Consider the following 27,500-nt stretch of genomic DNA (forward strand, 5'->3'; position numbering starts at 1 on the left):
ATGTTAGCTAGTTATTTTATTGTCTACAAGTTATATCAGAAGAATCTTAGTCCCCACAGTTTGAAATTGAACAGCTGTAGTCTGGCGGCTACACTGATCTGTTGTGTCTGTCCGTCTCTGTTCATTTCAGTTCGTTTTCACTGACAGACAGCTGTCTGTTGTCCAGACAGGACTGACGGCGCTCCGTCTGTGAGATCTCCATTTGTTTTGACGGACGGAAACTAACCTTTTTCTGGACGGACGGATTCGTCACCGTCCGTTCAGCCAATCAGAGCCGTGCAGAGACGGCGGTCCGACCGAAACAAAGGTTCGGTCGGAGGTTTTCCAGCTCAGTTTCTTCTTGAATTCATACAGTAGAGTCTGTTTCTTCTTTGTTCTGTGAAGCGGCTCCGTTATGAGCAAAGCTTCCTGTTCTTCTGCCTCGCCGCCATGTTGACGCTCAGAACAAACCAACACACACACACACATCTATCCTTCAAATATTCTGTCCGTTTTCTGATGCATCGCTGTGGCCGCCGCCTATCAAACGCTTCAGCAGAGATGGAAGTTTAGTCTCATTTTAAATTAAAACGTGTATATTTCACACATATCATTTAATATCAAGTTTCTCACACAGCTTTCCTCACGGGGGCAGAGTGAGGAGCTGATGAGGTGGAGCGGTGGTAAAGCCTCCATGTGTGACTGACACTAACAACCAGTTTTCTGTTTCTCCTCGTTATCCTCCGCCTAATCCTCCTCACCTGGCTGCTGCATGCTGCAACACGCCCGACTGAGAGAGAGACAGGGAGGAAGAGTGACAGACAGAGAGAGAGAGAGCGAGAGAGGGAGGCAGAGAGAGAGAGAGAGGGAGAGAGGCAGAAACAGAGAGAGGGAGAGAGAGGGAGAGAGAGAGGGTAGGGAGACAGAGACAGTGTGATAGAGAGAAATAGTGAGACAGACAGAGAGAGAGAGGGTGACAGAGAGATACAAAAAGAGGGACAGAGAGAGAGAGAGAGAGAGGGAGACAGACACAAAGAAAGAGAGAGAGACAGAGAGAAAGAAAGAGAAGAGAGACTTTCCGTACTCTGAGGTGGTTTTGGCCTGTCAAATACATTCAGTGTCTGATGCAACACTGGGTAACCAAGACGGTCTGTCTGTCTGTGTGTGTGTGTGTGTGTGTGTGTGTGTGTGTGTGTGTGTGTGTGTGTGAGTGTGTGCATCTGCGAAACTCACATGTCTGAGTGACCCGGAGTGTGAAATATCATGGCCCCCTAACACACACATACACACGTAGACATACACACGTGCATGCACACATCCACACACACACACACACACACACACACATACGCAGACACACACACATGCATGCACTCACACACACACACACACACACACACTCAGACACCGCCATCACATTGCCTCCTCCCACCCCCATTCGTTGCCCTCACAAACCTGCCAGGCCTGTTGCTAGGTTACCATGAGGAAATGGTGTGTGTGTGTGTGTGTGTGTGTGTGTGAGAGAGAGATTGGGGGGGTTATAAATGTTTCATTGCAGAGTAATGTGGTTGAATTTCCACATTCCTGCTTTAACAGCTGTGATACCGACTTCAGAGTTGGGCTGAGGAAATGTTAAATTCAATATTCCTTTTTAAACATTTTACTGTAGCTGGTGTTCCCGCTCCCGTCGACTTCCAGTGGGACAGCGGGTCGGTTTCATCCCTCAGTGCCTTGCTCAGGGACGCACTGGCTATAATGGGGACTGAACCTGTGTCCTTTTTTGGCTACGGGACGGTCCTTCTTCACTCTTAGAAAGGAGATGTGTCATTTTTAACACATCTGTATGTCTTCTTTGGGACACCATACATTTGTGTCGTTATGTTAATAACAGCATATGTTGTGTTAAAATGTATTGGCATTTAGTTGTGTCGAAAAGTAGCGCAAGTGTCTGTCGTCCCGAAGAAGACACACACGCACACACACACACACACACACACACACACACAGATGTATTCAAAATGACACATCGTTTTTTAGAGTGTAACTTCTTTAGGACCCCCTTCTGGCCTTCTGGTGTTGTGTTGAACATCATTCAAATATTTTATTTCAACAATGTATTCAGTCGACTTCACCGTTCATTCAGGATGCTTCCACATAGAGACGCTTCACCAACATGGCTGCCGTTCTTCCTCTTGGTCTCAGCAGTGTAAAGATCGGTTCACTCTATTGCCAGAAATGTTAAAAAGCAAACTTTGTCTCCTCCGTCTCTGTCTGTTTTCACTCATCTAGTGTTTCAACACAGTGTTTAACACAATCCAGCTGTTGTCACTGACAGGTCTTTCTGTTTCTGTTGCCAGACGACTGAAACACTATAAAACAGTGACTCACAAAACGCTAACTAGCTAACCAAGGCTAATGGTGATTTCTGTGCAGTTAGCATTTTGTGACCGTCGATCAAATCACTTTTTGATAGTTGTGCAGTCGTCTGAAAGCACCAGCATTTCCCTCATATATATATACATAGTAAATGACAGTAAATCACCATGCTGAAAATATTTTCTATAGTGTTTTCTATAGTGTTTTCTATGGTATTTCTATAGTCACTGCTGCTGAAAATGCATCAAATGTATTTCTGCCAAGATGCACCTTCATGATCAAAATGACAAATCGCAACATGTGGACAGGGCGAACATACATGTTGGGAAGAAACTACTTTAACTTCTTCATTCAATTTCTCTATAATATAATATAATGGATCCAGTGTTTTAAGGTGTTATCATTTGTCAACAAGGACTTAACCTGCCAGCCGTTAATGGTCACATTGTTTTATTTTGTGCTGTCAATCAAGAGCAACAGTAAGAATCGTGTCACTTTTTCCATTGGTGGATATACACTGATATTTAAAACATCAAGTGCATACTGACTGAATAAGTTAGAAACTCAGTAAGAGTTTTCTGTGTGTGTGTGTGTGTGTGTGTGCGTTGGCGGTCAGTCATAATGTTCAGACTGTGAGTTGGCTGTCAGTTGAGTGAGAGAATGTGGCTTTGGGGCACTGCCGCAACACACACACACACACACACACACACACACACACACACACACACAGACACACAGATTAACTGATGGAGTTGTTGGCAAAACTATGGTTTTATTTTAGATCCTCATCCTTTTTATCTCTCCTCTGTCCTCTCTCTCTCTCTCGCTCTCTCTCATTGTCTGTCTCTCTCTCTCTCTCTCTCTCGTTGTCTCTCTCTCTCTCTCTCTCTCGTTGTCTCTCTCTCTCTCTCTCACTCTCTTTCTCTCTCTCTCTCTCTCTCTCTCTCTCTCTCTCTGTCTCTGTCTCTTTCAGGGTCGCCATGTCAAAACAGGACAGCTTGCTGCCATCAAGGTCATGGACGTCACAGGGGTAAATAACACACACACACACACACACACACGCACACACACACACACACACACACACACACAGGGACTAATGGAATCTGAATTTTATTTTGGGATATTTTTCAAACTATGCAAGTTCACCAAGAGCACACTGATTTACTGAGGATACACTGATTTTGAGGAACAGTTTCAGGTGGAAGGAGTGTCTCTCTCTCTCTCACACACACACACACACACACACACACACACACACACACACACACACATACGTGGGAACCAACTGCTCCTGGAGGCTTAGCTGTAATTAAGAATGTTTTGTCAGTCAGGTTAGGGTTGAGGGTTCACTGCCTAGCTTGAGGGCACTGTTCCCAGACACACCCCTCCAACACACACACACACACACTTTTTTTTTTTTTTTTATCAAGAGAGTTTAATCCAGTTTCCCCTGGACTCAGGTTTTCACACTTCAGTAAAAGTATAATTTGTTTATTATCAGTTCACTGTGTCTGTCTATGTACTTGTGTGCTGATGTGTGCATTTACGTGTGTGTGTGTGTGCGTGTGCATCAGGAGGAGGAAGAGGAAATTAAAGCAGAGATCAACATGCTGAAGAAGTACAGCCACCACAGGAACATCGCCACCTACTATGGAGCCTTCATCAAGAAGAATCCTCCTGGCATTGACGACCAGCTATGGGTACGTGTGTGTGTGTGTGTGTGTGTGTGTGTGTGTGTGTGCATATAGCTGAAGGATTTATACATCACATTACACTTGTGTATGACCTAAACATATCATTAAATTCAGGTATATACTCAGATATTTTCATACAAACAGAATACATTGCTGTTTTGCCCAGGCTTTATTGATAAAGAATAGAATCTGTCTTTTCTGAGGAATAATCGTCTTAAGCGTCAAACATATCAGCAGCAGAGGAAGTCATTTTGCGCTAAAGAACATTTCTCAGCTCATTATACAAAGAACAATAGAACTTAATCTTACTATAGCAACCATAATGATTATAAAGATCTAGTTTTGCCTTTTACTCAAAGCTGCCGTAGCTTCAAATACAGCGGAGGGGCGGGTGTGGAAACTCTTGTGATAACGCCACGCTCATGCACTGTGTGTGTGTGTGTGTGTGTGTGTGTGTGTGTGTGTGTGTGTGTGTGTGTGCAGCTGGTGATGGAGTTCTGCGGGGCCGGCTCGGTGACAGATCTGATCAAAAACACCAAAGGGAACTCTCTGAAGGAGGAGTGGACCGCCTACATCTGCAGAGAGATCCTCAGGGTGAGACCCGGGACGCACTCTGCAATGGATTTGTCAATAGGAGCTCTATCTTTATCTTCATTATATTCTATTTGCTGTTCATCCGCTGTTTGTGATTCACTATTCCTAGCTGCTGTATATCTTATCTTATTAAAAAAAGGAAACTTACGATTGCAGCTGTATGGGAACCTCGGAAGGCTCCCTGAGGAACCCCTTTAATTAATCTTCTGCTCTTTGCTGCTGCTGCAGTGACCCGGTTTCCCCTTGTGGATCTGTGAAGTTCATCTCATCTCATCTTTCAGAAAACCTGATCAGTCTAGGAATGTTTAGTCTTGTGAGAAACCCTCTTACTGTTCTTATCGGCTTCCTTTAGATCTTAGAGGAACCCCTGAGGAACCCCCTAAGTGCCCTACTGTCATGTCAGTTTTGTTCCAATATTTGATATCAACAATTTAAAAAAGAAAAATGACAGCTCTCCTTAATTGTTGATAACACAAAATGAAAACAAATTGTTACTTTTTGAAGGAGAGTAGGTCATTTAATTCGTTTGTTGACAAAATCAAAGCATTTTAATATGCAGGATTCTCTATATTTGGATAGTGAGAGATAGAGATTTAGATAGTGAACAAGGAGCTTCTGCTAATATTTCTTGTTAAAAATGATTGAGGGAAATCAAATCACGGTGCTTTTTGAAGAACGGTAGGTAACTGAATATGTAGCTGGCAAACTTTCTATAGACTTACAGTTACAGAGCTGTAGACAGAGCTGTTATTACTGTTGGTAATTCACATTTTACGACATTTCAACTCGTAATCAACAGCAACCGCCTCATCGCAAACTTCCGCTATTTGCAGTCATAAAATATTTATCACATGGTTGGAGGATGTTAAGGTTTTCATTGCCTCCACCTCTCTTTCTCTCTCTTCCTCTTTCTCTGTCTCCCTGTCCCTCCTCTCTCTTTCTCTCTCTTCCTCTCTCTCTCTCTCTTCCTCTTTCTCTCTCTCTCTCTCTCTCTCTCTCTCTCTCTCTCTCTCTCTCTCTCTCTCTCTCTCCAGGGTCTGACCCATCTCCACCAACACAAGGTCATCCACAGAGACATCAAGGGCCAGAATGTGCTGCTGACAGAGAACGCAGAGGTTAAACTAGGTGAGAGCACACACACACACACGCACACACACACACACACACACACACACACACACACACACACACTCACACACACACACACACATTGTTGTCCTGCTTACAGTCTACTGGTGTTGAGCAAACAGCACTGAGTTGCATAAAATTTACAATGAATTATGTGTGTGTGTGTGTGTGTGTGTGTGTGTGTGTGTGCGTGTGTGTGTGTGTGTGTGTGTGCAGTGGACTTTGGGGTGAGTGCTCAGCTGGACCGTACGGTGGGTCGGAGGAACACGTTCATTGGGACTCCGTACTGGATGGCCCCGGAGGTCATCGCCTGCGACGAGAACCCCGACGCTACGTACGACTTCAAGGTAGACTCGACATGTCTGTGTGTGTGTGTGTGTGTGTGTGTCTGTGTGTGTGTGTGTGTGTGTGTGTGTGTGTGCTGTGAACTTACATCCTGCTTATTCAGTTCATAAGTCTGTCTGAATGCCTTCAACTATAAACAGAGCTGTTATTACTGTTGCTAACTTTCGTTTTATTAAATTATAAATGTCCAACCTTAAAGAAATACACCAAGTTTTTAGGAGATTGCTCTGTTGGTCAACTTCCCTGTCAAGTGATGAGAACACAGACACCAAAGTTGTTCGTGTTTTTATTATGCAGCCTGTGGATTCATACATTTTAAAAAATGACATCTAATTATTTCAATATAGCTGATGTCACCAGGTTTATTTTTAGAAATATGTCAGGTAAGCAACCACATATTCATCCTCTGCGTAGTGATTTTTAGCTGCAGACAGTCTTCCATCACCCGCCACCTTCACTTTCTATGGAAACAGAGAAAGTAGTCCCTGCTAGTTCAAAACAACAGCATGTTATTGCATGTAAATTTGACCGATCTCCTACACAAAGCTGCCAGACTTGGCCACAGATCATTTAAGATGACTTAACATTCAGCTCTAGAGCCGCTGCAGTTTTATTGCCCACGAGGGGAATTCAGCTTGCTGGAACACACAATAAAAAAAACACAATGACAAACACAGATATAATACAAGTACAAAACAATCAATCTCAGTGCAATTAAAAAGGATAAATGGTGGCAGATACAATAGATGTGCAAGAAAGAGAGCAAAGGAATATTTGTGCAAAATGTGCAAAAATGCAAAGTGAGCAAATTTATCACACGTGGGACAGTTTGTACCTGGAGGGGAAAACTCTGGATCATACAGAGCCTGGCAGGGTCTGTCATATGGGAAAACAATATTTTGTGGCAACAAAACAAGTATTAACTTGTGCACATGACATGCTATTGTGTGTTCATGACATAAAATGTGAGCTTGAGTTGCATGATAAGTATGTAAATATATATAAAAAGTGTAATAAGTTAACAATAAGAGCCAATAGAGACTGAAGCTGACTGAAGCTCAGTAACTTCCCTCCAGTCTGAGTGTTGACATGTGTGTCAGGTGTCTGTTGTTTTTTACCTGAAGTCAAATTAAATCAACAAATATATCCATTATAACTTATCAAAAGCCTCATTCAACTAAATATATTTTTATTCAACAAAATATCAGGCTAATTTCACTAAATTAATTAATGCAATCAAGTAAATTTAACTAATTATGGCAAGTGAGTGAAATTGAAACATGCTGCAGGAGCTAAATTGAGCACATTGTGCACATATTCACATAAACTCTGAAATTGTGTGCACAAATAATAAAAATAAGGGCACGAATTAACTGAAATGAGAGAATGAAATGTATCCTGTGCACTTGAATTAATTAAAACGAGTGCAGTGCGATCTCATGCCTTTGACGTAGTAAACAGTGGTCTGGAATATACTGTATATTTATGTCGTTTCTTGTTTTGCACATTCAAGTTACCGAACCAAGAAATCAATGATAAAGTTAGGAGTGAGTGGATAAAATAAAACCATCATCTTCCTGTCTACATTGAAAACATTAAACCTGTGCAGAGAAAACAATCGTTTCTGGCCTTTTCTTACAAATTGCATCTGTGTTGCTCTCCAAGTTCAATTTCTTTAAATCTTTGTAGCTGTGAACAAGTTTCCTCTCCCTGACCTTTAATAACTGTCAGGCAGTGTGGATGTTGATGTTCTTCTGAAATCAATGGGCACAAATCCTTTGTTTCTGAGACATTTAACCTCAGAAAGTGATCGCCACACCGCTACACAAACTCATCAACCCCAGGCTCATGATGATGAGTCAGATGACATCATCACTCGGACAGGACGCTCTCCTGTGGCGAGGCTGGGAGGCGCTGCTGGGGTGAGACGCCAGTTAGCTCCGACCCTCTGGGGCCTGCGGGTCAACAAATCCACAATCCATCGAGCGGTATTAAAATCAGCAATTTGTCGGCTCAAACACGCGAGTGAATTGTGTTAAAAGCGGAAGAAAAGCTCAAGAGTGCTCATGGATGGTTTTAGTGTCTGTATTCTCATCTTTGGTCAAATCTCCCAAAAACTTGGTGTATTCTCTTAAGTCAGAAACACATTTTGAGGATGTGAAGGTTTTCATCTCTCTCTCTCTCTCTCTCTCTCTCTCTCTCTCTCTCTCTCTCTCTCTCTCTCTCTCTCTCTCTCTCTCTCTCTCTCCAGAGTGATCTGTGGTCGCTGGGTATCACAGCTATAGAAATGGCGGAGGGAGCGCCACGTAAGTCTGAAACACTGAGCTGGTTAAACTTCTGATGCTGGATAGACATCACAGTTTTGTTTGCAGTTAAGTCTAAATCTGTCTTTCTCTCTCTCTCCTCTCCTCTGCTCCACTCTTTCCACTTTCCTTTCCTTTCCTTCCTTTCCTTTCCTTTCCTTTCATCTTGTCCTCTTTTCTCCCCTCTTCAAACCTCCTTTGCTCTCCTTTCCTTTCCTCTCCCACTTCTGATCTCCTTTCCTCTCCTTTCCTTTCCTCTCCCACTTCTGATCTCCTTTCCTCTCCTTTCCTTTCCTTTCCACTTTCCTTTCCTTTCCTTCCTTTCCTTTCCTTTCCTTTCCTTTCCTTTCCTTTCCTTTCCTTTTGTCCTCTTTTCTCCCCTCTTCTAACCTCCTTTGCTCTCCTTTCCTTTCCTCTCCCACTTCTGATCTCCTTTCCTTTCCTCTCCTCTCCTTTCCTTTCCTTTCCTTTCCTTCCTCACCTCCTCAGCTCTGTGTGACATGCATCCGATGAGAGCGCTCTTCCTCATCCCCAGAAACCCCGCCCCCAGACTCAAGTCTAAGAAGTGGTGAGTCACTAACTCAGCAGACATACACACACATACAAACACAAAGCCACACACACACACACACATATGAAATACACAGGATTTTTGCCACTGCACCAGTATGGTTCTGGGTCTGTACTAGCTAGCTAAGTATGGTCATGGCACAATATCAGTATTTGTACCTGTACTGATCTGCTGGCAAGCTTCAGCCACACCCATACTGAACTGAACAGTGAGCAAAACATATTGGGAAAATGTATGATGTTCTGTGGGTATGGGACAGTACACAAAGGCAGTGGGGAGAAACAACAAACATAAACAACAAACAAACTGGCACAGGGTCTGTAAAGCCATATTCAGGTTTGGTTTTGAACACGTGAAACACCAAAGAGATGGAGCTTACTGGGTCTTAGGTTTCTGCTGTTTTCATGCTGGGTACATGTGGTGACGTCGCTAAGAGACAGTAGGGTTTTCATCAGGTCCTTGTTAAACTGTGCGTGTCTGAAATGGCCGCTGTAGTTACCTTAAAGTCGAGCTGAAACGGCATTTCGAGAGTATCTAACTTCCGTATCGTGACGTATTTCCGAGTGAAACAGGAAAGACAGGCGGGACGTAACGTTGGGAGGAATTTGATTTGAACGTTGAAAAGTGGGCGTGTCATAACACCCGAAGACACACCGAAGTACCATGCTGTTGCTAGCTAGCTAACTAATGAATCTTAGCTCTGTGCGCTAAAAGTTGAAGATTGATTGATGGGTGGATGTCATGATATTATTGGTTGAAATTGGTTGAGGCATGCTTACGTAAGCACACGGCATATTTTGTTTTAAAGGAAGAAAACATGATTGAATTTTGATATAAGAATACAAAGAAATGGATTTTTTTGTATTTTTTTTGGCATATATTGTTAAATAGGTGCACAATATGACCGGGGATGCGATCTAAAAGGGTTAAAAAGGCATTTTTCATTTCATCTCGACTTTAAATACCTGAATTTCTCTACAATTCAAGTTGTATGTGGAATCGTTTTGCTAGCTAGTAGATGATTCATTCAAATTCCCCGGTTTTCTAATATGGTAGGTTGTGTCATTTTACATTTTAGATTGGTTAAGGTTTGGCATATTATTTGTTGGATTTCTTCATTTTAAGTGCACTTAATCCTGTTGAGGATCAAACGTTAGCGCAGTAGGCCTTGCTAAGTAACAGTAATGTTACTTGTTCAGTTGTAGTAGTGAGCGATTACTGGTGATTTTATTTTATTTTTTATTGTTCGATTTTTCAGGTTGCTTTTAAAAAACGTAAAATATCGGGCGACTGTTGTTCTGTGCGGGGTTTTTTCTTGTAAATTTTCAGCTTTGTTACCGTCGTCTTGTTAGCCAAGACGCTCACAGTTAGCAAGCATGGAACTGTAGCGCTAAACTAGTTTTCACTCTTTGCACTTCTCTTTTGTGTAAAAAAACGTAACTCATATTTTGGTGATTTTCATATTTAAATTTCAATTGAAGGATTACATGCTCCTCTGAGGGTTCAGAAGATTCTATGACCCTTAAGCCCTGGACAGACAGATGCTAACATCAACAAACGCGCCTACTGTTCCCAACGGCTGCAGGCTATCTATCTCTTTATGTACCTCTCTCTCTCTCTCTGCGCAGGTCGAAGAAGTTCCAGTCGTTCATCGAGAGCTGCCTGGTGAAGAGCCACAGCCAGAGGCCCAGCACAGAGCAGCTGCTCAAACACCCGTTCATCAGAGACCTGCCCAACGAGAGGCAGGTCCGCATCCAGCTGAAGGACCACATCGACCGCACCAAGAAGAAGAGGGGTGAGAGGGGTGAGGCCAGACCACGACTGATTCACCTCACACTGTCTGGACTGTCTGTATCAGCTGACTGCCTAACGTGAAATGTCAAATTGTGTTAACCTGCGCTCTGTCTGTGTGTGTGTGTGTGTGTGTGTGTGTGTGTGTGTGTGTGTGTGTGTGTGTTTCCTCCAGATGAGACAGAGTACGAGTACAGTGGGAGTGAGGAAGAGGATGAGGAAAGGGACATGGGGGAGCCAAGGTAGGATTACTGCTACTACTACTATTATTACTACTGGTAATAATAATAATAATAATACCTTTCATACAAGAAATGCAGCTCAAAGTGCTTTACAACAGAGAAATGACATGCACCAAGTGCTTCACATAAAACTTGATAATGATAGTGAGAATAAGATAAAGAGGAGAATAGAATACATAAAATGCATCTTCACATGAAAATAGACATAGAATGAGCATAACATAAGATGGAAAATAAAACCCACTGAATAACAATAGTAAAAATATGAGGAATGCATAACATAAGATGGAAAATAAAATCCACTGTAAAATAATAATAAAAATAAAGTTAAAAAATAGAGTACATAGGATGCATAAAATCAAGTAAAATACAAATTTTAAAAGAAGTGCAGCAGTGCATAAGTGCGAAGCAAAGTGAGAAAAAAAAAATAAAAAAAACTACTACTACTACTGGTACTACAATTAAACTATAGAAGTTTAATTGTGCTGTATGAAGAATTGATTTCACCTTCTTGCCCTAACTGTCCTCCGATTGGTTCCCCTCCAGTTCCATCATCAACATCCCCGGGGAGTCCACGCTGAGGCGGGACTTCCTGCGTCTGCAGCTGGCCAATAAGGAGCGGTCGGAGGCGATTCGGCGACAGCAGCTGGAGCAGCAGCAGAACGAGGAACACAAGCGCCAACTGCTGGCCGAGAGGCAGAAACGCATCGAGGAGCAGAAAGAGCAGCGGCGACGGCTGGAGGAGGTAGATACAGAAAACAAGTGTGGATTTACTCACCAGGACTGTAGATCTGTCTCCGTTTGTTTGTTTGTTTGTTTGTTTGTTCGTCTGTCATGTGTTTGTTTGTCCGTCTGTCATGTGTTTATCTCAGACAAACACTGATTGGATTTTGACAAAACTTGGGACGGTGATGCATCTCATCGCTGCATTCTGACATTTTCATTTTCAGCTCAAAACAAGTTGACATATCTCTTACTCACTGGCCCAGAGGGAGACTGCATCATTCGTTGGGGATGGCATATAAACTCTTGCCTTGTTAATTAATTAATTAATTTATTTTACCTTAGAGCAAACTTGCCGTTTTTTTCACCAACATCCCACTTCACATTCACACCTGTCAGCTGCCCAGAACATCCACAGTCTTCTCCTGTTAAGCACCGAGCAGCTGGGTGTGAAGTGCCGCACAACATCCCAGTTTTTATTAAAAATGTTTCTTGTTTGCTGAAAAATCTAAAATAAAAAACGCCTGTATACTGTATTGCAATTTATATCGCAATTGCAATATTCAGCAGAATAACTGCAATAGAATTATTTATCAATATCATGCAGCGGTATTGAACAGGCGTATTAGTCATCCACTATCCCCAACCAGGCAACCTTAAAAGCGGTCAATAAACAGTTTTAGAAGGGACTTTATTGCCCAAAGGCACACAACAGAATACAATAAACAAAATATTAAGAATATTAATATAAAGACACATTGAAATGAACGCTGGAGAGAGCAGAAAACTGAATGAATGAATCTGATACGATGTTTCAGCCTGTGATTGGCTGAATCTATGAGCTGAAGCCGCTGGATCAAATTCAGCCAGTGTGTGATGCTCTGAGCTTCACACAGGACGTGTCCTACATAGACATCAGTGAGTGTTTCCCACTCTCACAACACTGAGGACTGGATCACATGTTTCACGTTTCCAAACCAGGCCACTACAGTAAAGCTGACTGATTCAATAAAACGTGTAAAACAAAGATATTACAGCTCTGTTCTTTTGAAAAACACTGACTTTTGAGTATGAAACAGTCTAAAATCACTCTCTCCTCCATGCAAATCCCATCCCAATTGTAATATTACCACCTGAGCTTGTCCAGATGCCACGGAAACACCGGACAAGCGCACACACACACACACACACACACACACACTGAACTGAAGCATTTTCCTCTCCTCTCCTGCCAACAGCAACAGCGGCGGGAGCGAGAGATGAGGAAGCAGCAGGAGCGAGAGCAGAGGAGGCGCTACGAAGAGATGGAGCAGATCCGCCGGGAGGAGGAGCGGAGGCACGCGGAGAGAGAGCAGGTAGGAGCACAGACGCAGGTAGGAGCTCCGGCACATCACACTGTCCCGTCCCCCATCATCCAACCCCAATCATCCCATACAAACTATTTTCTACTTTTTGTATCAGAGAGAAGGTCATGTTCAGTTTAATGTTCCCTTACTTACCATCAGACGGACATGTTGTGTAGAATATGACTTAAAGGTGCTACTTTGATCATTTTTAAACATCAGTATATCATCGTCAAATTAATTCCAATACCTTTACACAGAGGTGTGACCAAGTCAACTTTGCTCGAGTCCCAAGTCAGTCTCAAGTCTTGAGGCACAAGTCTCAAGTCAAGTCTAAAGTCTAAATGTAGATTACCAAGTCAAGTCCAAGTCAAGTCCATGTCATTAATGTCAAGTCTCAAGTCTAAATGTAGAACAGCAAGTCATGTCAGAACAAATCAAGAGTCCAGTATCAATTTAATATCTTAAAGAAAACTAAATATCTAGGACTTTTCAATGCAATATGGTTTTAATAGGATAAAAACTTGGTAAGAGCATCATGAGTTTGATTTCTATAATCAGTTTCAACTTCAATAAATTCAATCATTCCATACAAATTCAGAAAACAGAATTTAAATTCAGTCGTCCGCTGGAACAAATCTCATCACTTTCAATCTAAGTCATTTACACAAACACAAGATCTCAAGTCAAGACTTTAGAAACCTTTTCAAGTCATCAAAGTACAAGTCAGAGTCAAGTCCCAAGTCACCAGAACCCAAGTCAAGTCAAGTCAAGTCTCAAGTCTTCTCTTCATGCTTCAAGTCAAGTCTCAAGCAATTCAAATTGTGACTAGAGTCTGACTCGAGTCCAAGTCATGTGACTCGAGTCCCCACCTCTGCCTTTACATCATTACTGTAAACAAAAGAGATCATGGTTGACATGTTCAGTAGCCTCTATCTCACACCAGTGGTATTGTTCGTTCTAGTATTTATCAAAATTAAGACCACATTTCCCATAAGCCCCGTTGCTTCTCGTCACCGAGAGGATGTTGCTAGTTGTCCTCGTCTTCAGTCAAAGGTTTTCTCTTTAGGATCAACATGTTGGAAGTGATTTTTCCATCTGCCTGTCCAGCATTACAGATCAGTTTTCAAAGTTGACATTTTATTGAAATACTTGGTGCTTGGTGGATCATACAGTATTTATGCTCAATTTAGGTCTTAAGTCATATTCAACAAGATATGTGTGCTTGTTAATATTAAGCTGTCAAAGTTTAGGATGCAGTTTGATGTGACGTTCTCTCGCATACAAACAGAGAGAGGGAGAGAGGCATGTGTCAGCTTAGTTTCAGCAGAGCATCAACACACACATCCAACATATAACAGAAGATAGGAGGCTTTTGTATTACTAACTGGTGGCTTCCTTACAGCGCTGTATCTTTCAGACACAAATTTCTACCTCTTGCACACTTGATTTCATACTTACTGTTAACTGTCAGCTCTTCAGTGATAAGCGCCTCTTTCTTTCCTGCTAATTACTGCGCTCTACTTTTCCTGTTTCCACCTCTCCTGCTCCCCTCATTTCTTCTCTATTTTTAACTTAATCCCTGCTTTCACACATTTTTATTCCCATCATTCAATAAACCCTCTCTAATCTGTCCTGCAAAATCTGTCTACTTGTGTCTGTCCTCTCTCTCTATTGTCTCCTTTTTTTTTTTTTTTTTTTTCACCTAATTTCTTCCTGCTCTGATGATGTCACTGGTTGCCTGGGCTCCGATTTGCTTCTCTCCCCGCCTTGCTGCGCTCTGATTGGCTGCTCCTCGTGCCTGCCGGGTTCTGATTGGTTAGGAGTATATCCGTAGACAGCTGGAGGAGGAGCAGAGGCAACTGGAGATTCTGCAGCAGCAACTCCTGCAGGAGCAGGCCTTACTGCTGGTAATGGAACACACACACACACATATAGACACACACACACCACACACACACATACAGATACACACACACATATACGACACATATATAGACACTAATGAATGGCACAGGTTTGCAGACCAACTTCCATGAATTCTTTGGGTCGAGACAACATCAGCAACAAAAGTCAAGTTTCCTTGACAACGGCTCAGAAGTGCGGTAACCATGGAAACGGCACTGGTACCAGGACTCGGTGGACGTGGCGAGCGCCGATTCCACATCAGCCCGTTTTTTTCTTTACTTTACACAAATCGTGACTCGGCTCAATACTCGATCAATACCGAGCCGAGATGGAGAGACACGCACCAGCTCACATCCACGGATCCAAAGTTAACAAACACATCAATCAATGGACAAAACAAAGCGACGGGCGTGTCGGTCGATAGCTCACACTCCTGGAATTACATTTCATTTGGCTTCGTCCTTCATAATGACGCCGTCAGCGCTGGAGGAGTTCTCAATAACGCCAAAACAGCCGTCCCCCCCCCCCCCCAAACCAAACAAAGCCGTTTGATAAGAAGTCCTGCTTCACCCACCTGGGTTTGTTTCTGGCCGCTGCAGAGTTTCTCCCTGACAGCTCAGATAAATGCCAGACCTCTCAATTGACAAGAGAGTGTGACACACAGCATTTCAATGGGAGCGTCCAGTCGATGCGGATGTCAGTCGATGACATTTGTCAAGTTTTGTTCCAAAATGAGACGTCCAACACTTGAAAAAAACTCAGCCGGTGGAAAAAGTATTGATAAAATTAAAACAAACTATGGCACTCTTAAAGGTTAGGTGGAATCAATATATGGGTTTGCTGATATATTAGGCTGATGTTGGGCTTTTATTAAATATCAATATCATCTAGTCAGTCTCGTCCACCTCTGATATGATGGAGGTTCCTTCCTGACCACAGCTACAGAAAAACAGACTGGAAAACCTGCAGTGAAATTTCAGTTTCTTGGCACATTTGATTTATTCATTTATTTGTTCAATTATGTTTTTGTAACTTAATTCTTAATTTAAAGGCAGTAATGTCTCCCACAGTTTCTCTACCATTGAATAGGTGTGATGTCACTCTGCCTTAAAGAGCTGCTGACACTAAAAGGATTTCATCAGTCTGGGTTTCAGTGGAGAGTTTTAGTGTCCCATGATGGTCTGAATGCTGTTTCAGAGGCTTTTCACCCTGATGAGAAGAAAACTCTGGATGAAACTAGGGCTGAAACGATTCCTCGAGAAACTCGAGTAACTCGATTACTAAAAATCATCGATGCAAATTCTTTGCATCGAAGCTTCGTTTAATCCATATAACTATATACACACTCAGTGTTTCGCATGGATGATTATTACTGTTGCACAACGCGCTGGAGAAAGAGAGAGAAAATAGCGAGGGGCGAAGAGAAGAGACAGGCCAGAGAAAACGACAGAAAGTGTCCAAAGTTTCGGATCCAGTGTTGCCAACTTGGCGACTTTGTTGCTAGATTTAGCGACTTTTCAGACCCCCCTGGCGACTTTATTTCTCAAAAGCGACTAGCGACAAATCTGCCGACTTTTTCTGACCATGGGAAGCAATGTTAATGTGTTGAATCCCAAAGCATTTGGCAATAAATTGGTTCAGCTGATGCCGGTTTTCTCTACTTGCTTGTCTAATCCAGAGAGGTCTGACGGTCACAGCGCTTCCCACACAGTGTAGCTCCCTCCCTCCGCTGAGAGCAGGGACTGTAGGATAGGGTCCACTTGTAATTGCTACCGGCGTACGCCCAAACTGGCCCGGGTGGGCGGAGTCAGCACTTAATATTAAAACGGGATGAGATGAAGGCTAGTAAAGAATGCACGTTAATTATGGCTATATGTAATGGCTAGTTAAGAACGTAAATCAATATGGTGGCTAGTTATGATGTCCCTAAGTTAGCTAAGTTTTGCTCAAGAAAATAACCACAGAAAATAAAATGCTGCAGTCAATTTGTGAAAGCCTGAGCTTCATTCATGTTATTATTATGATAGTCACACACACATACACACACACACACACACACACACACGCACACACACACACACACACACACACACACACACACCTACTCCCCTCACAGTGATGCATAAAATACCCCAGAAAGCAAAATATCAGGTGGTGTAAGTAGCAATTGGAGCCTAAAATGCACCAGTCCAATACAGCAGGTATATTCAGTTTAGTTTGATTGCAGTGAGTAGGGTCAGCAGGTGTAGGGCAACCCTTCAACATAGCAAATAAATGTACATTAGCCAGTCTTATGAACTTGTATGATATTTAGGCCTAGTAATAAATATCAATAATAATAATTATTTCACCTCGTTTTCAGTAAATCACAGTGTCGTATGGACAGCTTCGTGCGGACAGCTTTTCTCTTTTGTATATTTACTATTGCTCTTTAATAAAGCAAAAGTATTTCTTATCTGATTACTCGATTAATCGATGGAATAATCAGTAGAATACTCAATTACTAAAATAATCGATAGCTGCAGCCCTAGATGAAACACAGAATACTTGGAATTTTTGACATGAAAATGGTCGAATTTAAAGATGTTGAATATTGGCGACTCAGTTATCAGCGACTCTAGTCTACAAATACCAGTATCGGTATCGCCCGTCAAAAACCCGTATCAGATCAACACTAGTAGGCAACATTGTTCTTGGTTTTCAAATTGGCAACACTTGTAATGATTGGATCCTCTTGATTTTAAAAATACTGAATGATAAACTTCAGGGAATTATTTTTTTCCAAAATAGATCTAGTAGTCTTTTGGGAACGAAAGCCTTCATCTATAAAAGAGCTGTTTTTACTGTGCTGTTATTGAAGCTCTCATTTATATTCTTCTGGAAACGGACACCTCATTTCTTTCCCTTTCCCTGTGTTCACCCCGTGTCTGTCCACCTCTCTCTCTCTGTGTGTGTTCAGGAGTACAAGAGGAAGCAGATCGAGGAGCAGCGGCAGGCGGAGCGGCTGCAGAGGCAGCTGCAGCAGGAGCGGGCGTACCTGGTGTCCCTGCAGCAGCAGCAGCAGGAGCCCCGCCCGCCCCAGGACAAGAAGCAGCTGTACCACTACAAGGACCAGGCGCCCGGCACCAACGACAAGCCCGCCTGGGCCAAGGAGGTGACACATCACTGCTATTTAGTATTCATAAAGAGCTTCACATTTTATATATTTAATTACATCTATACTTAATATGGAATTAAAATACTACTACATTCAGAATTATATTTGTTATATGTGTCACTAATAAATAAATGCAAAGTTTATTAGTAGTAGTAGTATTGTTAATATTATTGTAATAACAATACTACTACTACTAATAATAACACACATATACATGCCCATTATTATTATTTTTAGTAGTATTAGTAGTACTAGTATTAGTGTTATTGTTATTATTAGTATTACATAAATAAGATATAATATAATAATGTTTATATTTTTATATTTTATTTCTGCATATCATGATTATCACCATTATTTACAAAGTGCTATACAAAAAGGCATATAAACAAAGATGCTAAAAACAAGAAAAATTGGGAAACATTCAACAGAAAGAGTGGTAAAAACAAACAAACAAAGGAAACAACAACAACAAACAACACAAATGTCCGTCCTAACTTTGTCTCTTATTTGTCTTAAACTCATATTTTTCTTCGAACAAGTGAAAAAGACTCCAAACTCTTGACACCGACTTTTGGAATTACAATAGAACAAAAGGGAAATGATCTCAACCCGCTGGCATTTGTGTCACTCGTTAACACAACAGAATAAAAGTTTATCGACTGGTGAAGATGAATGTGTTTTCAGAGCAGACCAAAATAATAATGACTGTTCAAGATACAGTCATCTTCATTCTGCGCCTCCAGATGCCTTTTTCACATTTTTCATTACTCACACGCCTTTTATAGGAGGATGTGTAGCTACCTGTGAACCGCCGTGATTTGTCTGGTTTTGGGGCACACACACACACACACACACACACACACTGACACACACTGACACACACACAAAGACAAGCAAGCACTGCCAACATCCAAATGTGTGCACAGACACTCAGGCAAGCATTTGCAAATACAGACAGACAAAGGTATGCATGTGCAAACAAGCACACACCCACAGAGTAACTTGTACTTAGAGTACACACCTACACACACACACTCACACACTCACACACACACACACACACACACACACACACACAAGTACAAGCAGCTGTTCAACTACAACAATGACAACCCTGAGTTCCTTGTAAGGAGGTAGTTTGCATGAACACAAACACACACACACACACGCTTATTAGCTTGTGTAAGAGTTTGTTATTAAGTCATTAGGACTCTCAGGAGTATAACAGCACATGTTTGACTTGTGTATGTAAAGTTATCTCTTCTAGTACAGTCTGTAATCGCCAAAGAGACTTTCTCATCTGTGTTTTTGCTTGAAATAACTGCCCTTTTTTCTGATTTTTAGGTGCAACAACGGAGAATTTATTCATATACTGTAGGCTATTAGTCGATGTGATGTGTGTGTGCTCTTTTATGCGCTAGCTTTGTGTACGCACAAATGAAGAGTTTCATACCAAAACCAGATATCCACCATTTGGAAACACTGAGACATACTCTTACAAAATGATAAGCGTCAGACGAGTAAAACACTTTACTTGTAAAGCTTTGATCCATCAAAAGACCTTTGCTCCCAAGATCATTTAGTTTTTGAGGATAATATCTCTGTTCTTCACTCATGATAGAGTGATGAATTGCAGGTAGCACATTTTTGTCCAAATTGGATATTAAGGAAGTTGGAATGAAACCCTTCAAATGTGTTTTGCTATTGAGTTCACACATATAGAGGCTTTGCAGTTGTGTCACAAATCTCCCAGCAGCCACGGCTAGAGGTCCAGCAGAGAACTGGAAAATAATCTGTAAATCTAAAACAACCAGGCTAGAAACAGAGAGCAGCTGAGTCAGCTTGTTGTGGTGTGGCTGTAGATCCATTCAGTAACGTTCTCAGTAAAAGTGAATAGTGTGATAAGGTGGATTTGGTTACTGTGACACAGTAAACTGTCTTGTCTTTAGCTCTAGTCTCTACTCCAAAACACTCTGAGGCAGGTACGTTAGCTAGTGTGCTAATCAGATGTGTTAACAACAAGACAGTGATGGTTAGCTGACCAGATGCTATGGTTAGCTAGCTAACAGGCTGACATTATCTAAACACTAAATCAATCAGATGGATCAGTGATGAAATGATCAGTTCAGACAGAAACAGCACAGAAATCAACCATGTCTATTGAATTCTGTTGAGACTCAATGAAAATGGAAACACAATCAGCTGTTAACAGCCACTGTTGTCCAAGAGCTGTGGACCTCCAACATGGCCGCCGGAGGACGTGTTACATCATCTGAAAGCCTCTGTATGCATCCAGCTGTTGTTTTCCCAGCTGTACAGTGTGTGTATCCGTTCTGACTTGCTCGTTGTAACCGCTCCCTCCAGGTGATGCGTCGAGCCCAGAGCAACTCGCCCCGCGTCCCTCCCAAGAAATACCACTCCTTCAGGGAGCCACGGGACACCAGCCTGTCAAATTTGCTCTTACTTCCTGGTTACAAACCTCGCTCCCGCCCCCCTTCCTACCCCGCCCATGTCAGTCCCTCCAGGGAAAAGTTCCTGCAGGCCAACGTGCCTCGGATCCGTGTGACCTGCGTCCCTGACCGCGCCCCTGACTCCTCTAAGCCGGTCATGCGCAGGCGGAGTCCCTCCAGCAGGAGCCCGGACTCCAGGGGGCGGAGCCCCGGCCGCCGGGTCAGTCGGAGGAGAAGCAGCTCCTTCCTGTCTGTCTTCTATCCCTCTCTTCCTTCCCATCATCCCCTCTGTGCAGGCTGACACTAACTGGCTGGTGGAAAGACTTCTCCTTTAACTTCTTATCCTTCCATCTGGCTCTTTTTCTCCCTTAACATTTGTTTTTTTGGTGTTTAGCGAGGCCATGCCGCCGCCTCTCTCTGACCGGGTGGACTCGTTCCCACTAACACCGGGCCGGAGGGAGAAAAGATGATGTGGACTCTTCTTCTTCTGCTGTCACTCTTTCATTTCTCACCTCTTCATCTCTGTTTTTCTCTCTGGGATGGTAAACTCACTTTCCTCCTCGGCTGCTGCTGTTGTACCAAAAAACTTGCTTTCATCCTTCAATCCTTGAAGAGTTTCGTTCCAAACTGAAACGAATCTATTATGACAGCAGTAGGTGGGATTACACTGCTGTTATTGATAGCAGAAAAATGAAAAGAAATCATTATAGTTTCTGAAGGATAGTCGGAAATCTACGTTAGGTCGACAAAATGACTTGAAGCCAGCATTACCAGGCTAATAAATCAACTCTGATATCAATAAATGACATTTGACTACTATCTACCTTTGCAAAAATGTTGACAGTGAAAACAACAAGAACAACAAATGCTGGGACTTTTAAAAAAACAGGTAACTGATGTCCTTGGTTGACAAAATCAGACTCGTACAGACTGGATTTCTCTGTATTTTAGAGAAATGCTGAAATTTCCGACAATGATCTTTTTCCAAAAATGGACATATTGCATTTCGGAAATGAACTCTTCATCTCTACCTTCTATTTTAAGCTGTTGTCATGCTTTCACTCCCCCCCCCCTCTCCTCCTCTCTCTTTAACTCTAAAAGCTTTTTCGTCTCTATCAGTGACCTTCACTGCTGACTTTGTCTGGATGTCGTCGGTTGATGTTTGCAGCGTTTTGGGATTTTTCCTCTCCAGTCTGGCACGATGCTGGGCGATGTACTTTACTGCAGCGGCTCTCAACCTGATGATTTCTGAAACATGAATCACCCCTCTGATATATAAATCTATTATCATGCTTGTAATCTTGGCGATAAAAGCCCTTTTCTTGTGAAATAATGAATATGCGGAGGCTCCGGGCTTCTTCGGATGATTAATCGAGCGACAGAGCCTGAAAAGGGAAAGTAGAAATGATTATTTGCATAAGTTTGTTCTGGTGGGCGGCGAGCCAAATAGGATGAGAGCCGCTGTGTTACTGCATGCTGTGGTGTGAGGCGTCATGGCCGACTAGTAACCAGTTTCTAACAGATACTAATACTCTACTTTACTTTTCTAGGCTTTATTTATGATCGCTGCACTCACCAAATTCTCTTAAATTCCTGGTTTATAAGACACTCTCTTCCTTACTTATCCCCTCTTTCTTTCTTCCTTTGTTTCTTTGTTTCTTTGTTTCTTTCTTCCTCTGATATTTTGGTTGTGATGAGTTTTACATGCTGTAGCGCTGGTTGATGCTCCATATTTGAACTCATGGCTGGACTGTGCTGGTTTTCATATAGCCCTAAATCAAGGCCACTTAAAAGTACACACTCACATGTGAATACCCTTCCCCAGTGACACACACACACACACTCACACACACAGACACACACATTTAGGGCAGCTCTCCAGGCCTGCCCTCTGGTGGCCGCTGGTGGACCGATGTAGGGCAGCTGTAGCTATATCAGTCTCTCTCTGCCTCCCTGTGGACACACACTGCCACCATGCATGGAAACACACACACACACACACACACACACAGAAACATACACACTGCACAGATAGGTCTACCCTCGTCACAGCCTCCCAGGTTTTTTCCTCAAAGCTCTACTTGAGGGAATATGTCCAATACACACACTAACTCACACACACTCACACACAAATGCACACTCAAAGAGTTTCATGGCAAAAAAACAGATATCCACCATTTGGAAAAACTGACACCCACCTCTGGAATAAAAGTACAGCTCATTAAAGAATGCAGTGAACCAAAGTAAAGCGGTTTACAAAGTGATGACACTTTTGAGGATGAAATCCAGTCTGTTTATGAAATACTGACTAATACATTTCAGGTGGCTATCATTTTTTTAATTGGAAGCAGAGCGGAATCAGATGAATGTAATTAAATCCTTCAAACACACTCAGAGTTTCAGTCCAGAAAGAGAAAGAGAATCTTAGAAAATGATTTCTGGCATAAATCTACAACTCATTATGGAATTTAATAGAAGTTTTGAACACTTTTGAAGATTAAATCAAGCCCATTTCTAAAATATTGACTAACAATTTTCAGCTACCTATCATTTCTACCATGGAAACATAGCAGAATGGAATAAATGGAATTAAATCCAACACACAAAAGTCCATTTGAGTCCAAAACAAGACTAATGTTAAATCTCATTATGGGATTTCAGTGAAGTTATCAGCCATTTTTAGACAGTAGCTTACAAAACAGAAACACTTTTGACAGTGAAATCAATCCTTCACACACACACACACACACACACACACACACACACACACACACTGCATGTGAGCGTGTGGTCTGATGGTGTGTATGTGTGTGTCAGGTGGAGGAGCGTTATAAGATGAACAGACAGAGTTCTCCTGCGTTGCAGCATAAAGTCTCAAACCGGATCTCCGACCCGTCCCTGCCCCCCCGCTCCGAGTCCTTCAGCAGCGGAGGCATCCAGCAGGCCCGCACCCCGCCCATGCACCGCTCCGTCGAGCCACAGGTGTGTAGCTAGTGTGTGTGTGTGTGTGTGTGTGTGTGTGTGTGTGTGTGTGTGTGTTTGCATGGGATACAAACTCATCTCTCTCAGGGTGCGATCACACCTTCAGTTTGTTTTCTTTGGTTCTTTGGTACTTTGTTGTAGTTTGTATTTGGTTTGTTTAGGTCCAATCACAAGTGAACCAGGACTTGTAAACAAAAGTCACATGACTCACAAGCAGCTCGTTGATTGGACAGAGTTTTGGTCACATGTCATCCTGTCAGGTGAGAGATTCAAAACAAATCTGATTCCAGTTCCTGTAACTTTATCTCAGCATGATGGACTTGTCTGTCTCTTCTTCTGTGGTGCTCATACCAGTTAAGAACACCTGAAGAAGAAATAGCTGAATATGAGCATCAGTCCAGACTTCATTTTGTTCTGCTAGGCTTTCCGAGCAAGAGGAACCGCATCCGTCTCCTTCTACCCATAATGCCTTGTGTTTCGGGGTGGTTTCCTGTAGTCGGTTGGATTAACGAACCGCACCGCAGTTCTCTTGTTAGAGGACTGAGACTCTCGGTGCCGTTATTTGGTGCCACCAGAGTTCAAAGGTCATCGTTCTCACCTGGGGAAACCAACTGAACTAAAGGAGGAAACACTGCAGAGTTTAATAAACCGTTCAGAACATGCTTGGTGTGAACGCAGCCTCAGACTTCTATTTCACTCCAAATGTCTCTTCCTCTCCTCTTCTTCCTCACCTAATTTCTCCATCTTCTCTTCATCATCATCATCGCACTTGCTGCATCTTCTCCTCTTCCTTCCTTTTCCATATCCTAATCCTGAACGCACTGTGTGAACCTGAATCCTGATCCTGCTCCTGGTCTTGCTCCTGATCTCCCTCAACCTCAACCCCTCGACCCTGAATCTCCCTGGTTCCTGCTTGTGTGTGTGTGTGTGTGTGTGTGTGTGTGTGTGTGTCCAGATGGCCCACCTGGTGCAGGTGAAGACTCACGGCCTGTCGGGCTCCCAGTCCCTGTACGACCCGCACGGCGTGTCGTCCTCCTCCTCGGCCTCGCCCTCCCCCTCCCGGCCTCCCATGCCCCGGCAGAACTCCGACCCCACCTCCGACACCCCTCCTCCCCCGCCCCTCCCCCGCCTGGCGCCCCCCCTCGACAAGCTGGACCGCAGCTCCTGGCTGCGGCAGGACGACGACATGCCCCCCAAGGTCTCTGCATGCCGCGACCCGAGTCGTTCTGTCCCAGTGTGTGTGTGGTGTGAGGTGTGTGTTTCTGTGCTTCTACTCTTCTATCCTTGTGAGAGCCAGTTTCAGTTTTAGACCTTCGTGGGGACTCAAGTCACATGACTTGGACTCAAGTCAGACTCAATGAACAGTTTTAATTGCTAGAGACTTGACTTGCTGCATGAAGAGAAGACTTGAGACTTGACTTGACTTGGGTTCTGGTGACTTGGGACTTGACTCTGACTTGTACTTTGATGACTTGAAAAGGTTTCTAAAGTCTTGACTTGAGATCTTGTGTTTGTGTAAATGACTTAGATTGAAAGTGATGAGATTTGTTCCAGCAGACGACTGAATTTAAATTCTGTTTTCTGAATTTGTATGGAATGATTGAATTTATTGAAGTTGAAACTGATTCTAGAAATCAAACTCATGATGCTCTTACCAAGTTTTTATCCTATTAAAACCATATTGCATTGAAAAGTCCTCGATATTTAGTTTTCTTTAAGATATTAAATTGATACTGGACTCTTGATTTGCTCTGACTTGACTTGCTGTTCTACATTTAGACTTGAGACTTGACATTAATGACTTGGACTTGACTTTAGACTTGACTTGGGACTTGTGCCTCAAGGCTTGAGACTGACATGGGACTCTCGTGAAGTTGACTTGGTCACACCTCTGCCTTCAGTGTAAGGATGTTTTTGGGAAGTGAGGTCATTTTGGCCGGTCCTCACTTCTTCAAGAGGCGAGTTTAGGGTCAGGACTTCGGTTTAGGGTTGAGATTAGAACTAGGATTAGGTTTAGGTTAGAGTGAAGGACTAGTTTAGGCCTGATTTAGCTTTAAGTTTTAGAGATGTGAGACAAAATCCCCATGTCAGAGCTGACTTGGTGAAGCTCACCGAAGCTTGTTAAAGTCCCCATTAAATTAACCCCCATTACTTTACAGATTTTTTAACAGTCCCGCCCCTCTGCCCCTCCCATCAAATAAAACTGTCTCTCCCTGACTGATGTTCCACTGGTTTAGACTGTTGATTGATCCCTCGCTGCATTATGTCCCGCCCCAACAACCTGTTTCAACTGGAAATACATCAAATCAAGGAAGTAAAGAAGCTGTTTCATGGGTTCTTTAAGTTTGAACTGATCAGAGAGACAGTCTGACCCAGTCTTTAACCCGACTCAGACATCCAGAGGTTTTCAAACATGTCTTGTAGTAAAAGATATGTAAAGACAAGGTTTTTGAAGAAGATAAGAGGCAGAAGCTACAACAACACAACACAGTCTGGGCTTCATTATTTACCTCCAGCTCTCTCCGCCCCCGCTGCCTGCGTCTCCCCAACCGCTCTGCTCTCTCTCTCCTCGAAATTCGGCATCTAGCCCTCTTCTTTCTTCTCTTTCGGCACTAATGAGTGAAAACACAGTAACTGCTGTGAGCCGCTCTTCCCTCTCAAGCTCCCTTTTTGCACAATCGGGTGAAAAACAAAGTCATGGTTGGTGTTTGTTGTGGCGAGACAGCAGGGATTGGAGCTCACTCAGGACTAAATCTGAGTGAGGAATCTTTTAATGCGTGACCCGCCGACCGGCCGGTCCGTGCCTCATCGTTTAGCGAGCAGAGACTGGAAACTACAGGAGAGCCGGCTGGTTAATGTGCAGAGAGGTTCGGTTTTCACAGCAGTGTAGTTTAAAGTTAAGGTTTAGGGTTTAGATTTGGGTTTAGGAGTAAAATTAGGGTTAAATTTAGGGGTTAGGGAATGGTTTTCAGTGAAGGTCCTCGCAAGTATAGTAGGCTAATACAAATATGTGTGTGTATGGTTGGGTAGGTTACTTTAAAAATGTATTACATTACATTTATGCTGCTAGTTCCCATCAAAACTGTATGTTACTGTAATCAGTAACATGATCCAAGGGATTACACACACTCAGTAATGTATTCTGATTACTTTCAGTTACTTTCAGATTACTTTGCCATATTTGAGGTATAAAGGTACAGATAAAAATGTATTCCAGGTTTGCATACAAACACAAATTTTCTGCCACTGTTTTAAATGGCCTTTCACTTAATTTCACTCATCTAATTTTCTGTAATCAGAATACATTATTTTTCCCAGGTAGCGTGATACATTTTACGTAATACTTTTTAGGTAACTTAACAGAATACAGTTACATTGTTTTTATATTTAAAATACATAATGCTGTTACAAGTATTACCCAACCCTGTGTGTGTGTGTCTGTGTGTGTGTGTGTGTGTATGTGTGTGTGAGAGCGAGAGAGAGAGTGAGAAAGCACGCGTACTAGAGCTGCATGATACTGACATGAGAAAATCATATTTCGATTTGTCTTTGCTGAATATTGGGATTGCAGTATAAATTGATAGATGTCAACAGAATATTTCATATATCAGACAATAAAAAAAACACCTTTCCCTGTGAGAAAAAATTGAAGCTTCTTGTAATTTAGAAATTACAATAGTAATTGTATACAACAACATTGCAATTTCAATATTTTTTCAATTAACCGTGCAACCTTAGTGTGCATGTGTAGTGTGTAGCTGTGCATGACCAGCACTGTTTGCTAAAATGTCTGTACTCATGTGAATCTACGTATATTTTCATTAGTTTTGAATTAAAATCTGAGTTTGGTCCAAAATCCTCCAAATGCAGAACAATATATTATCACAAATATTCTCTGTGACCGTCCG

General features: G+C 42.5%; 1 protein-coding gene across 9 annotated transcripts in view; it reads left to right on the forward strand.

Annotated features, from left to right (window-relative positions):
- tnikb (TRAF2 and NCK interacting kinase b) overlaps positions 1 to 27,500 on the forward strand; it is a 67,714-nt gene that overhangs the window by 15,680 nt on the left and 24,534 nt on the right. For 2 of the 9 annotated variants that reach the window (XM_078291290.1, XM_078291295.1), the window contains exons 3-16: positions 3,329 to 3,385; positions 3,933 to 4,058; positions 4,536 to 4,646; positions 5,681 to 5,771; positions 5,991 to 6,121; positions 8,371 to 8,425; positions 8,912 to 8,990; positions 10,622 to 10,797; positions 10,960 to 11,026; positions 11,573 to 11,771; positions 12,988 to 13,122; positions 17,960 to 18,154; positions 20,525 to 20,830; positions 23,428 to 23,592. In XM_078291290.1, the coding sequence (XP_078147416.1) occupies positions 3,329 to 3,385; positions 3,933 to 4,058; positions 4,536 to 4,646; positions 5,681 to 5,771; positions 5,991 to 6,121; positions 8,371 to 8,425; positions 8,912 to 8,990; positions 10,622 to 10,797; positions 10,960 to 11,026; positions 11,573 to 11,771; positions 12,988 to 13,122; positions 17,960 to 18,154; positions 20,525 to 20,830; positions 23,428 to 23,592 (1,893 nt within the window). Of the gene's footprint in view, positions 1 to 3,328; positions 3,386 to 3,932; positions 4,059 to 4,535; positions 4,647 to 5,680; positions 5,772 to 5,990; positions 6,122 to 8,370; positions 8,426 to 8,911; positions 8,991 to 10,621; positions 10,798 to 10,959; positions 11,027 to 11,572; positions 11,772 to 12,987; positions 13,123 to 14,915; positions 15,003 to 17,959; positions 18,155 to 20,524; positions 20,831 to 23,427; positions 23,593 to 27,500 lie in introns of all 9 variants that reach the window. The other 7 variants (XM_078291299.1, XM_078291294.1, XM_078291292.1 and 4 more) reach the window with 7 other exon arrangements.

Source organism: Centroberyx gerrardi, chromosome 22 (assembly GCF_048128805.1).
Source record: "Centroberyx gerrardi isolate f3 chromosome 22, fCenGer3.hap1.cur.20231027, whole genome shotgun sequence".
Classification (NCBI taxonomy): domain Eukaryota; kingdom Metazoa; phylum Chordata; class Actinopteri; order Beryciformes; family Berycidae; genus Centroberyx; species Centroberyx gerrardi.